We start from the raw sequence: 14,475 nt of genomic DNA, 5'->3' as shown, positions 1-14,475 counted from the left end.
GAATAGAATTGTTTAGTCTTTGGACGGTCTCTGATGGTTGAATTTGGAACTTGTGATTTGGCAGAAAATTTGTAAGCCTATCCCTTTTATCGGCCACCCGCACACGCCCATGCGCGCGCATTCTCTTCTCCTCTCCTTTCTTCTCCTCGAGGAAGCATGGAATCAGAGTTCAGAAAGCTTTCAACTTTCCCGCAAATGAAATTTACTAAAATTTATTAATGGTATTATAAATATATATATATATATATATATGTACATATAATCTTTTCAAAAATTTAGACATGATACCACTAGCTCAACTCGCTTGCCTTCATCATCCAACCACCAAATTGAAATCCTGGCCCTGCCTGTAATATCATCGCTGTTCCTTTCGTGGCCTTGTCTTCACCTACACCAATTATCCAAAACCCCACTAATTTAATATTACCTTTATTTTGATTTAATCTAAATTATTCACTAAAATAATCCTTCACTGTCCTAGACCTGCCACCAGTCTTCCGCAGGCCTTAGCTCTCTGCTGCAAGCAAACACTGTCTGTACAGATTCTGCAGAAAGAACGCCCTTCCTTATCCCTATTCACAATTCATCTTCAAATTCTTTTCTTTATCACTTTCTTTCCTTTTTTTTTTTTTATATAAAATTACCCACATCACCCGTCTTCTTCTTTTCTTCCAATTTCAATAATTTCGCTCTCTACAGTTTCTTCTTTTTCTTTACTAGACTTCTGCTCTCTTTATAACTTGTTTCCATGGCTGAGATCTCCGAGGGTGAAAAACAACCAATATATCTTCATGGGGACCTTAACTTGTTTATTATTGAAGCTAGAAATTTGCCTAACATGGACATAGTCTCCACCCATATTGGCACTTGCTTCGCTGGTTGTACTCCCCACTCCACTGCCGCCGCCACCTCTGCAGCTTCCACCGACGAAGAGACAGGTGAAGATGACCAGAAAATTCATCACCACCGTAACATCGTCACCAGCGACCCTTACGTTACTGTCGTCGTCCCTCAAGCCACTGTGGCTCGCACGCGTGTGATTAAGAATGCCAAAAACCCCAAGTGGAAGCAGCGGTTTTATATTCCTCTGGCTCATCCGGTAATTGACCTCGAATTTCATGTTAAGGATAATGACCTTTTTGGAGCGGAGGTTATGGGAACAGTCAAAATCCCGGCTGAAGAACTCGTCACCGGCAAGTTAATAAAAGGTTGGTTCTCTATAATTGGCTCCTCCGCGAAGCCGGACTCTGCACTACTTCTGGAAATGGAGTTTACGCCGTGTGAGAAGAATCCGTTGTACCGCCACGGCATCGCTGGCGATCCTAAACATCGAGGAGTGATGAATACGTACTTCCCTTTAAGAAAAGGAAGTAAAGTGACAATGTATCAAGATGCTCATGTGCATGAAGGGACGTTGCCTGAGATCGAAATTGATGACGGAAAGGTTTATAAGCAAGAAAAGTGTTGGGAGGACATTTGCACTGCCATATTAGAGGCTCACCATATGATTTACATTGTGGGGTGGTCTGTTTTCTATAAGACTAAGCTGGTGAGAGAGCACATCGGGTCATTGCCTCGAGGTGGGGATATGACTCTTGGTGAATTGCTCAAGTATAAGTCCGAGGAAGGAGTGCGAGTTTTGTTGCTGATTTGGGATGATAAGACTTCGCATGATAAGTTTGGTTTCAGTACGGTGAGAATTCTCATCAACATTGCAGTTTTGAATTCGCTTGATTTTTTGTTGCTTTCGGAAGTTGTGAACTTGTAATGTAAAAAATTTGAAAACAGTGATCATAATTGAATCGTATGATTGCGAGCTCCTTTTTTAAGTGGTAGGCAAGATAAAACTTTCTGAATCTAATTGAATATCAGTTATAATGCGAAAACTTTCTGGTTATAATTTGTTATTTGTCAGGGGCAATACAAAGTGGCTACATGTATATTTTGTATCTGAAATAGTTATGATGTTGAAATTTCATTGGCTTCAGGCAGGATTCATGCAGACACATGATGAAGAAACCCGAAAATTCTTCGAACATTCTTCCGTCATCTGCGCATTGGCACCTCGCTATGCCAGCAGTAAACTTGGTTTTTTGAAACAACAGGCAAGCTTTATTACGTTGTTCATTGCATAAATAATTTATTTAAGATGTTTGCACGTGTGTGTTTACTTTATGGTTAAACATAGATGAATGGATTTGATTTTACTTATATTTAACTGCACGAACTATATAGTTAGGTTATTTTATTTACAGCTCTACTCTTTTGCTTGCTCCTCACAATTTTTTTTTTAATTTAAAATTCAGATTAATTTTATTTACTGTTCATCAACTTTAGCTTCAACTTTAATTTGTTTTTTGTTTAATGAATAATAAAGCTTTTAACTTGATTTTGCGGGTTTACATGTTAAAAAGCTGACATGGCAGACATCTGAGGAAATTTTTTTCCCCTCTCTTCTTCCTATTCTCTCTCTCTCTCTCTCTCTTGAAGAGTTTTAAGATACAATAGGGACATTGTTTCAAGAGCCAAAGTTCAGGGATGGTGGGTGATGGGTGAAATTGACCCTTTAAAATTGATTTGATTTTGCGTAATTCACATTATTGATTGTTTTGGTTCTGTCCAGATCGTTGGAACTGCCTTTTCACACCATCAAAAATGTGTTCTCGTGGACACACAGGCAACTGGTAATGATAGGAAGATCACTGCATTTTTAGGAGGTATTGATCTGTGTGATGGACGATATGATACCCCTGAGCATCGATTGTTTCGTGACCTTGAAACCGTATTCAAGGATGATTTCCATAATCCAACATTTCCTGTAAGTGATTCACCAGAAAATATTTCATTTTAACTTCAGCAGTCCTTGGGAATACAATCTCTCTCTCTCTCTCTCTCTCTCTCTCTCTCTCTTTCTCTCTACTTTAAGTGCCGTTGAAGTATTTATCAAATGATTTGTCTTGATGTTAGTTGTAATTGAAATTTATCAATTGCTTCCTAATGATCTTTTGTCAATCAGCTGAGTTAAAGAACAAGTTTTCTTTATTATTGTTGTCTATTGTGCTGATCTCCAATTAGTAGTTATAATATTCCTCAGTCCAAGTTTCTTTGAATGCTGTAGCATTTGCTTCCCTCCCACTCCTAGTTTTATATCCCTCCATTTTCTTTCTTTTCTTTTTTTTTTTTTTGGTTTTTTATTTATTGTTGTGTTTATAAGGCTGGGAGCAAAGCACCAAGGCAACCATGGCATGACTTGCACTGCAGAATTGAAGGACCTGCTGCATATGATGTTCTTATAAACTTTGAGCAACGATGGAGGAAAGCAACAAAGTGGACAGAATTTGGACTGTGTTTCAAAAGGGTATCCCATTGGCATGATGATGCATTGATAAAGGTAGAACGGATTTCATGGATACTAAGTCCTCCTTTCACCACAAAGGATGGTGTCACAATAGTTCCACCAGACGATCCCATGGTACATGTTTCCAGCGATGAAGATCCTGAAAACTGGCATGTCCAGGTTGAATTGTGCTGGATTTTTTTTTATCTCCCTTAAGTGGAAATTTTTGTTTTATGTATTAAACTTATTCCTTATTTTTGTATTTTTTTTTCCTTTTGCAGATTTTTCGGTCTATTGACACAGGATCATTAAAAGGATTTCCTGAAAAAGCCCATGATTGTCAAGCTCAGGTTTTAGTACAATTAATTGACAATTTCCCTCTTTTTTTGCTTCTGATATAAACCGAAATTGATATTTCCAGCATGTGTAATGTTAATTGACAGTTGGGTTATCGCACTTGTATCTTACTTCTCAATGAAACTTTTCTGTTGTAGAACCTCATTGCAACGAAAAATCAGGTCGTGGATAAGAGCATTCAAAGTGCATACATCCAGGCAATCAGATCTGCTCAGCATTTCATATACATTGAAAATCAGTACTTTCTTGGCTCATCATATGGATGGCCATCATATAAAAATGCAGGTTAGGATTCTGATAATTTGTCATACAAGTTCTGTTTTTGTCATTTAGATGGCATTGCTTCTATTCCATATCATTGTTGATGCATCCTTTTTTCAGTGCAAACTTATAAAAAAAGGGTGTTGACATCTAAATTTGTTTGAATCTTTGGATTTTGGCATGATTTAGATAGGAGCTAGTGTTTTCCAGCACCTTTGCAAATTCACCACTGCCTCTATTATTTTTCTTTCCAAAAGTTTGTCTTGTACTGGACAAGATGACTATTTTTGTCTCTATCCGTCATCAATGGTTCAAAATGCTATTTTATCTATATTGTGAAGCTGGGCTTTGTTTTTCGTGGAAAACATGTTCCAGAAAAAGAAAAAAAAAAGTCCACATTTTCTAGTTTTTAGGCATTTAGAAAAATTGAGCAATACAAAATATTTTTTTATTCAAATTCTAGGAAGCATGGAAACGCCTATTACTGTGCCTTGACACTGGGACCGTGTCCAGAAAATCTAAAAGATGGAAATGCGTATCCCACTTAAAAAAAATTGCAGCAGGAGAAGAACAGGACCCAAACTCTCTTTTACTTTCTTGTGGTTTCATTTCCCATCAGCAAGTAACCAGGCCAATGAAATATACCAAATCTACAAACCAAATCTTTTTTTTTTTTATTTACACAATAATATAAAAGGAAATAAAAAAGATCAAGGCAAAGCAAAAGGACAGGAATTGAAAGATTAATTAAAAGAAAGAAAACGCTAGATTGACTCAGCAAGAGTTGAAACAAAGACTCTCCTGGAAGAAAAGAGATTAGATTGAAAATACAAATTAGAAATGGAGGTGGTGAGATATGAAAAAGCTGAAAGGCAATTAAGGAGAAACAGAGAAGGAGATTAGTGTTTTGATAGAAAGGAATCAAAAAAGATGATAAAAAGCTGATAATTGGCAGAGAAGAAGAGTATTAGAGAGAGAGAGAGAGAGAGAGTGAGAGGAATATGAGGCTGCTTTTAAAGTTCCATTGCAGAGTCCAGAAAACGAATGCTAGCTTTTAAAGAGAGAGAGAAATGAGAGGCTGGCTTTTAAATTGAAAATTTTTATTGTAATTTTTATCTTATTATTTTTACTCTTTACTTTTATTTTTTGAATTGGTTTTAATTGAAATGTAAACTCTAATTTTAATATGATTAAACTAAAGTTGATTAATACTCTTTATTTTTTTAATAATTATACAGGAGGTGAGAGTTTAAAATAAATAATTATTTTTATAATCTTCAATAAATTATTGATTATATATATATACCCTATATTTTATTATGTTTACGCGTTTCTCAAGTTTCCATTTCCTATATTTTTGAAAATACAATTTTCCCATGTTCGTTTCGGCGTTTATCCCATGTCCGCGTTTCCGCACTTCTATGCTGCATAGTTCAAATTTCAAAAGAAAATTAATCCATTTTTTAAGAAAATTATTTAGTACTTTCAAAAAAGGAAGTTATTTTTTAAATTTAAGCAGTTTTTTTTTTTGAAGAGAACAAACCTGTAAGGGAATTGCATAGGTACACATTCATTGGTGTATCAACTATTGCCTATCATCTTTGATTGTCATTGGCCATCATTTCTTGTCTTAGATCACCAGCGACTTCTACAGCTTTTTCGTTTTTTATGCAACTTTCTACCATGTTCAACTATAAATGGAAAAATATGAAGTTCTTGCAGGTGTGAACATTTTAATGGTCTTATGCTAGAATTCACCACTTGCAGTTGGAAATTTTGTCAATCTATTTGCTACTATTTAATTGGCTACTGTTATCTTTGGCTTCATTGTTCTACTCACCTTTGTATCATATATTATTATCTATTTTGTTTGGCTTGGACTTTTGATAAATATCTGGGCGAGGGCAATGACTGTGGACTGAAACTATGCATATAATTTGCAGGAGTTGATAATCTGATCCCAATGGAGTTGGCATTAAAAATTTCCAGTAAAATTAGAGCCAATGAGAGATTTGCAGTGTATATTGTGCTGCCAATGTGGCCTGAGGGCAATCCAAAATCTGAAACCATGCAAGAAATTCTCTACTGGCAGGTAATGCTGTCTTAAGCTGTAACAATTTATGCAAAATTAACATCTTTACATTTTCGAAGACAAAGAAATTACATTTGTTTATTTTTCTTGTGCTGTTATGTTCATTGTGCACTATTTCTGGGACCCTTTCCAGTCCTTAAGGGTGTGATAGGTTCATCTTATAAAGTGTGAATGAGGACAAAATAAGTTTAAACTTCACAAAAATTTGACTCTTGGGTACATGGCTTGGCATGATCCATCTCTATATCTTCAATTGGTGTTTGCTCACAGTAAAATGTTGAGGAACTGTAGCTGAGAAAGGGTATTTAGTTACTTTTGCTATCCTCAATAAAGCCATGAGTATGCTTTTAGAAACATATGAAATTTAAGGGCTTTTGGTTTGGCTTGTTTCTCAAATTATAGGTATGGCAGTGTAACCCAAATACCCGTTGGATCTTGCAGTATCTTCTAGTATGAATTTTTCTGATGTTGCTGCAAACTGATAGGATACATTCAATGGTTCAGAACTGCAAACTGATAGGATAGATTCAATGGTTCAGAATTACAAGTTCAATTTTACTTTATGATCAACCTAGAAAGTTTGATTAGTTTGTTGTAAGATGTCAGGAAATTGCTTTTGAGAAAGTGGAACAATATGTCAAATCTATATTTCTCACTTTCACAAGTTCACATTGTGCAGAGCCAGACAATGCAAATGATGTATGATATAGTTGCACGGGAAATTAAATCGATGCAACTGGTAGATTCGCATCCTCGAGATTACCTCAATTTCTTTTGCCTTGGTAATCGGGAAGAAAATCCACAACTGATGTCCAGTATCAATGGTGAAGCGGTAATTCTTAAAAATCATTTTATTTTGTGCTTTCTAAAGTTAGTCATTCATAGCATTAACTGTTGAGTTTTAGCGTATAGATAAGCTACTTGGCTGTCCATTGTGATGGCATAATAATTTTATCTTTGACTTCAGCTATGACAATCCATATATCCTTTATTTTAGGCCAAATGCATATCTGCACTCTTATACTATTTAGGATTGACCTATTAAAACTATTTTTTTAAACTATTAACCATTTAAACTCATGAAAATCATAACAATTAAACGCAAATCGGTGCAATTACTACGGAGCGTGTAACGAGAGCAAGTCGGATGGGATCTACGTGGCAAATCTAACGTCTTAGATTGACCCATTTTTTCTTCATCTTATTTTCTATTCTCAAAGATTCTCTCTCCTTCTTCTTTCTTCCCAAACTCAGAATGGTCCCAACCATTTCCTCTTCTTCCTACTAATTCTTTCACCCAACTTAGCTTCCTCTTCCGGCTTCTGGTTACGGCTCAGATTGACTCATCTCTTATGCTCTTAGTCCTTTGGTTACATTTTCTTTCACTAAAAACCTCTCATTTTCTTCTCTCTATGTTGATGGCCTCTGCTATCTTGCTCAACTAAAAGACCTGAAGGGGAATCACAATCTGTCTTTCTTTTCCTTCTCTTGCAGGAATGGCTTCAAAATGACCAACCAATATCAATCAACGCAATCACTGCAAAGAGCAAAGCCACAAGAATAAACTAGAAAATGTAGAACAAACATCGCAACCTATTTCAAATCAAACCCATAGGAAGTTGATTCGAACTCAACCTTCAAAAAGAAATTGATTGGCACTAACCAATCCAAAATCACAAAAACAAATAGGACTCAACAATGTAAGCTACAGTTGAATGGAGGACTAAGAAATATTTGCTTGAAGTAAGGAAAGAAAAATCTACACTGAGATTCAAGCCTTGGAAAATTAGGCACATCACATTTTTAATGAAAGCCATAAGCAATTCCAAAATTGATCAAACTAAGGAGTGAATCCAAGAATGAATATCAATTAAATCAGAATCAAAATCATCTGTGTATAGATTATTATTAGAAGTTGAACAAAGTTCCTTCAAAATGGAACCAATGCAATTTAGCATAAGAATAACATCTAAAAACACAGAACCAAGTGAGACACGATGCGCAAAAATTGCAAATTTCCCATTGAAATTTGTCTTTTAGCTTATAACCTATCCAATGAATTGATAGTGCTAATGGATAAAACCTTGAGCAGCAATTAGCCTGCTATCTGCAATCAAAACGAATAGTTACCTCAATAGGAGGAAACCAGGATTCATAACCTACAAATTGTAACGCCAATTTGTTAGGACTACGTTAGATGCTATTAGGCCAAAAGGCTGTTAGCAACTTTTTCTTAATTTTTTTGTATAGATTTAGAACCTATTTGGCATTGGATTTAATATTTTTTTTATTTTTTGGAAAGCACTCTTTTAGATGCTATTGGAAAAAGCCGTTTGAAATAGTTGTCTTTGCTATTTTAAAATTATAATTAAAACATGTCAAATTTCAAATTAAAATCAAAATTTAAATATTTCAAATAAATATATTTAAGATAGTGTTTTTCTTAATTGTAGTTTAAATAATAATATCAAACAGACTCTTACAATTGCCACTTTAATGTTTCTACTCACACTCTGATAGGCCTTTCTCATTTTTTCTATACAATTGTTTCAATGGACCAACTATTCAATTTTGTAAATGGTGGACATTGTTCAATATATATAACTCCAGATTTTCTAAGGTTTGGGAACCCTAAGTTCATTTTTTATAAATCTCCATTTTCATTTGGCATATACTTTTAGTAACCTCATGAGATTTTCAGTATGACTTTTTGCTCTCAAGTGTTTTATAGTACATATTTCATCTTTCCCTTTGACATATATAGATACTTGTCTAAAAGTTATACTTTTTAATTTCCTACTTACCAAAAAAGAAAATTTATACTTTCTAAGCAGCAGCTGAGTACCATTTTCTTTTATTGCTTTGATTTATTATTTACAAGAAACTCGTAAAACTTCTCACAATTACAATTTTCCTATCAGGTCTCTGATGCTTTCAAATCTCAGCGGTTCATGGTTTATGTCCATTCGAAGGGAATGAATGTGGATGATGAGTATGTCATTATTGGATCTGCCAATATTAACCAGAGATCCATGGCGGGTTCAAAAGACACTGAGATAGCTATGGGTTCATATCAACCCCATTACACATGGGCTGCAAAGAAGAAACATCCACGTGGGCAGGTTCGTTTGATATTTTTTTCCCTCTTACAGGACACTTTTGTTTTTGGGCTTCGTTTACAGCTTTTGGTGGGTAAGTGGTCAGCTTAAAGTATGCATTTTGCAGATATATGGATATAGAATGTCACTGTGGGCTGAGCATCTTGGTGAGGTCCAGGGATTGTTTATGGAGCCTGAGAGTTTGGAATGTGTGAAGAAAATAAATAATATTGCTGAAGCCAACTGGAAGAGATATACAGATCCAAATTTCACCTTATTGCAGGGCCATCTTCTCATGTATCCTGTGCAGGTAGATGTTGATGGGAAGGTAGCCCCCTTACCTGGATATGAGAATTTCCCAGATGCTGGTGGCAAGGTGCTTGGATCTCATTCCCTCACACGTCCTGATATTTTGACAACTTAATCTTGTTTTCCCCCCAACCCCTCTCCCCTTTGTGTTCATACAAACTGACGAAAATGTATTTTATGTTGCTGGGTTTCATAGTTTGGCAGATTCAAAGAGCTGTGCTTTGATGTTTTTATTCAGAGCTGTAATTTTGTGCCGTCCCATTCTTGTGCAAAATGTAATAAGGATGGCATGAGTATTGAATTAGTATTGTTGTGCAAAGTGTGGCAAGGATGACATGTGAATACTGGCCCATAATGAATGGTTTATAAATTGTATGACAGGGTTAACAGATTGGGAGTTCAACAATCATGATTGGTTTTCTATTTTTCGTTACAAAATCAGATTATTATATTTGCTTTGCAATTATAATTGGCGATTGCAAAAATAGCAGAAACACAGCAAAAATGGAAGCGACTTGGCTTAACTTATTAGTTGCTTCAATCTACAGCGATGTCTACATTCTTAGATCTTGCACGCAACCAGTGGTTTAGGGAGAAATTCATTTTAGCAGGCTGTCGATGATCCATAATTGTGTTTTCCCACGACTACTTCCTTTCCTCTGATTTCTTCCATTCGATTTGAGCATCAGAAGGCAACCTTGCGAATGATCGTGTCTGCACCAACTCATCCTCCTATCTAATCTTTCCAGTGCATCAAACATCTGCTCCTTACGCGGATGAGAATCATCTTCGATGCCAAATCTGTGGTGAACGCATTCGACCTCATTAGAACTACATGTCTGTTTAGTATTAAGGTTGAAAGGCTAAAATTATTTTCTAAATAAAAATATCATTTTAGATAATTCAATTCAACTCAACTAAGCCTTTATCTCAAAAATTTGGAGTCGGCTACGTGGATTCGCTTTCTCTACTCTAAACAATTTCGGATTAAATCCTCAGAAATGTGTAATGCTTCTAGGTCATGTTGTACTACTCTCTTTCAAGTCAATTTAGGTCTACCTTTTTTTCTTTCTATCCTAACCTAATGTGCTCTATTTATCTACCTGGAGCCTCCGTACTTCACATGAACAAACCACTTCAATCTTCCTTCTCTCAACTTATCTTCGATTGGCACCACTCTTACCTTTTCTCTAATACTCTCATTATGGACTTTATCTAGTCTAGTATGACCACTCATCCACCTTAACATTCTTATCTCTGCAACTCTTATTTTAGACGCATACGATTCTTTCAGTGGCCAACACTCACTACCATATAACATAGCCGGTCGTATGGCTGTACGGTAAAATTTTCCTTTCAACTTATTGGGAATCTTACAATCACATAAACTCCCGTGGCACGTCTCCACTTCAACCATCTGGTTTTAATCCTATGATTAACATCCTCCTCACATCCTCCATCTACTTGAAGGACTGAGCCTAGATATTTAAAGTGATTAATTTGGGACAATACCACTCCATTCAAACTAACTCTTCCCCTATCACCAGTTTGGCCTTCACTAAACTTGCAATACGTGTATTCTGTCTTCTTCTACTTAACTTAAAACCATTTGACTCTATAGTACTTCTCCAAAGCTCTAGCTTTTTATTGACTCATTCTTGTGTTTCATGTATCAGAACAATATCATCCGCAAACATCATGCACCAAGGAATACTGTCTTGTATATGTTTCGCCAATTCATTTAAAACTAATATAAAAAGGTAATGGTTTATGGCTGATCATTGGTGTAATCCAATTGAGATCGAAAAATCTATTGTGTCCCCTCCCACTGTGCGCACAATAGTAGTTACTCCTTCATATATATCTTTCAACACTTGTATGTACCTAATAGATATACTCTTTTGTTCTAACACATTCCATAAGACATCTCTTGGAACACTATCATAAGCCTTCTCCAAATCAATAAAAACCATGTGTAGATCTTTCTTCACATTTCTATATTTCTCCATCAAGCTTCTAATGAGAAAGATCGCTTCCATAGTTGAACGACCAGGTATGAAACCAAATTGATTGAGAGAGATAGAAGTATCATGACATAGTCTCTCCCACAATTTCATAGTATGGCTCATGAGTTTAATTCCCTTATAGTTTGAGCAACTCTATATATCTCCCTTATTTTTAAAAATAAGTACTAAAATACTCCTCCTCCATTCATCAGACATTTTCTTTGAGTTTTGAATTTTATTAAATAATTTAGTTAACCATGCCACTCTCATATCTCCCAAACACTTTCACACTTCAATTGGTATTTCATCGGGTCCACAGGTTCTACCCACTAGTACTTTTCTAGCTACTTCTCTAATATTTGATACCATCTGTATCAACATATCATTTTAGATACTATTAAAAAAATAGTTTAAAAAAAATTATTTTGTTATTTTAGTGTTTTTATAATTAAAACTTATTAAATTTAATTTTAAATTAATTTTTAATACTCTAATTAGTGTATTTAAAAATTTTAAAAAGTGATTTTTTTTAACGGTAGTTATAACAGTAATGTCAAACAGACTCTTTAGCTAATTAGCTTTTTCATTTCACTATGCAACTTCCTCACCCTGGATGAATCCTCCCACCTTTTCTGCATCTTCATACCATCTTGGCCAGGATTATGTACTGTCCAGCATTATCAGGGTCCAAAACAAAGAGTCTTTCCGTAGCTTCTTCAGCGATTTCTACGTTGTGTATTCTACAAGCACCAATCAAGGCACCATAGACATTTTTCTGGCTTCGCAGGCATTGTTTTGAAAAGTGCTACTGCCCTGTCAAGATATCCAGCTCGGCCAAGGGCATCTACCATGCAAGCATAATGCTTCTCGTTTTGCTTGACTGCATAATCTCCCATTCTTGAAAACAGTTCTTGCGCCTCTTCAACCATTCCTGCATGACTACAAGCAGAAAACAGACAGTAATATAACACCATCTTGTTGTAAACCATTCTCCGTTAATTGTGAGAACAATTGGAGTGCCTCATCTGCATAACCATGCATACCGTAACATCTTATAATTGCATTACATACCACAATGTTCTTATCGAAGACTCGATCAAAAACATATCTGGCAATGTTGACACGACCACAATTTGCATACATGGATGGATACAAGGCCACTGCCTACCACAGCATTCACTTTCATGCTTGTCTTTATGATGTAAGAATGAATCCGAAAACCCACTTTTATAGTTGGTGCTTGAGCACAAGCGGCAAGAATGGCGACGGAAGTGGCATTATCAAGTGCACAGGTTGTCAGATCTAGCAGCAGAGCCGGAACAATCTTAGAGCACCACCTGCATAGCCGTCTACGGCATAACCGGATATCATTAAATTCCATCTAACAGTATTTATATGAGGGATTTCACGAACACTTTCCTAAACATGTGAACTTCCGGACAATTGGCATAAAGCCATAAAATGGCACAAGGCAAGGGGCATTCCCAACAAACAATGCTGTGTCAAGCGCACATTTCACAATATGCCCATGAATCACCTAACCGTTCTTTCCATCCCGTGAAACCCCACAAGCGTTCAGCACAAAAGTGTACGTGTGCACCGGTTGGCACAAATACCACTCAAACGCATTTCAGAATATACACTCATTGCTTGCTTCTGTATGAGGATCCAAATTTACACAACCTTGAATAATAAAATTCCACAGAAAAATATCCCTTTCAAACAAACTATCAAAGACCTTCCTTGCATATCCCATGTTTGACCCATTTCTCTCACAATAATTGCCAACCAGCTTTGAAGTGACAAATGGGTTCTGCTGGTTTCCTCCAGTGATGATCTAAGAATGCACTTTTTGAATGCATTTGGTGCCTTCACATAGCTGTAACAAGCGCGTATAATCATACGAAAAATCGAATCGATGTAAATGAAATCCTTAGTTCTGGTTACCTACCCAATCCATGCAATTGGATTTTCAAGGGAAAGATTTCCTTCAAACCTTCACTGACAATTGACTTTTACTACTGTTCATCCCCTCGTTTCGAACTCTCTAATCGATGTAAATGGTATCCTCAGTTTTGATCATCACGCTATGCTATGAGTTTTGAGATCCTGAGCCACTAGGGCATCGTGTGCTAATTACTAATTCATTTACAAAATGAATTTTTATTTTTATATTTATATGTTGAAAGTTAAAATATATATATTTGGATTGAATTTTACAAAATTATATTTAGAATAAATGTAGCATTGAAGAGTCATTCACATTTATTTGTTAAAATATTCTTGATATATTAATTTTCTAAAATAAATAATAAATTTATAATTATATTTGTCTTATTTAACATAATAATTTTACATTTATTTTTTTATATTTTTCTTTTAATTTACCTCCTTTATTTGACACCACAAGGATTTTCTTCATATATGTTATTTACATTTACCCCTCTGTAAGGCATAACATAATCTCGTAAAATACCTAATGAACTACTGAACTCTTTATTTGACTGGCTTAACAGTTTTTTTTTTTTCGTGATTTTCTCTTTTTTACTTTGTTTATAATAGTCTTAAAGACTGCAGTGTCACATTTTACAGTTCGAAATTTGAGTTTAAATAGATTTCGCAATCCTTCCTGAGAAGGTCACCCATCATTGTGACTCTCGGCTGTTACTTAACTAATTGGCAATTACTAATTATTTGTATTCAGGGATTATCTAGTTGTCTTAGGTGTGGTTATAATCTCCTCAGTTATCCAGACCGACACCGGTCACCGAAACAGTAAAATATACCAAGCCATACAAATAAGGGTGTTACATAAATTTTATAAAATTTATTTAAAAATTTTACCTATCAAAATAGAATTTGAATAATTATTTTCAATTTTATTGAATTCACATCATAAAATTGATTTTTTTTTTCTTCTACACACAAATTTTAGATTTAAAAATTAATTTTGGTAGAATTCTATTTATTCGAAACTCTATGTAAGAGCTTGTTTATTGTGGAATTCAATTGAAT

The 14,475-nt window shown here is 35.2% G+C and overlaps 1 protein-coding gene and 1 pseudogene across 1 annotated transcript; one reads left to right on the top strand and one right to left on the bottom strand.

Annotated features, from left to right (window-relative positions):
• Positions 1–282: 282 nt before the first annotated feature.
• Positions 283–9,843, top strand: LOC110642225 (phospholipase D delta). The gene is made up of 10 exons (XM_021794188.2): positions 283–1,693; positions 1,989–2,105; positions 2,624–2,818; positions 3,215–3,517; positions 3,619–3,687; positions 3,832–3,979; positions 5,899–6,047; positions 6,727–6,879; positions 8,969–9,169; positions 9,273–9,843. The coding sequence occupies exons 1-10, from the start codon at positions 749–751 to the stop codon at positions 9,567–9,569; spliced, it is 2,577 nt and encodes an 858-aa protein (XP_021649880.2). The 5' UTR covers positions 283–748; the 3' UTR covers positions 9,570–9,843.
• A 50-nt stretch (positions 9,844–9,893) lies between these two features.
• On the bottom strand, positions 9,894–13,882 carry LOC131182817 (pentatricopeptide repeat-containing protein CRR2, chloroplastic-like; annotated as a pseudogene).
• Between the last annotated feature and the right edge of the window lie 593 nt (positions 13,883–14,475).

This window comes from Hevea brasiliensis, chromosome 9 (assembly GCF_030052815.1).
Source record: "Hevea brasiliensis isolate MT/VB/25A 57/8 chromosome 9, ASM3005281v1, whole genome shotgun sequence".
Taxonomy (NCBI): domain Eukaryota; kingdom Viridiplantae; phylum Streptophyta; class Magnoliopsida; order Malpighiales; family Euphorbiaceae; genus Hevea; species Hevea brasiliensis.
This window is presented reverse-complemented; position numbering and strand designations above follow the sequence as displayed.

Excerpts from the sequence above, each read along its gene's own strand:
- LOC110642225 (XM_021794188.2), top strand. The coding sequence starts at position 749 with ATGGCTGAGATCTCCGAGGGTGAAAAACAACCAATATATCTTCATGGG. Across the intron at positions 2,819-3,214 it reads TCCATAATCCAACATTTCCT|GCTGGGAGCAAAGCACCAAG; the intron begins GTAAGTGATTCA and ends TGTGTTTATAAG. Across the intron at positions 6,048-6,726 it reads AAGAAATTCTCTACTGGCAG|AGCCAGACAATGCAAATGAT; the intron begins GTAATGCTGTCT and ends CACATTGTGCAG.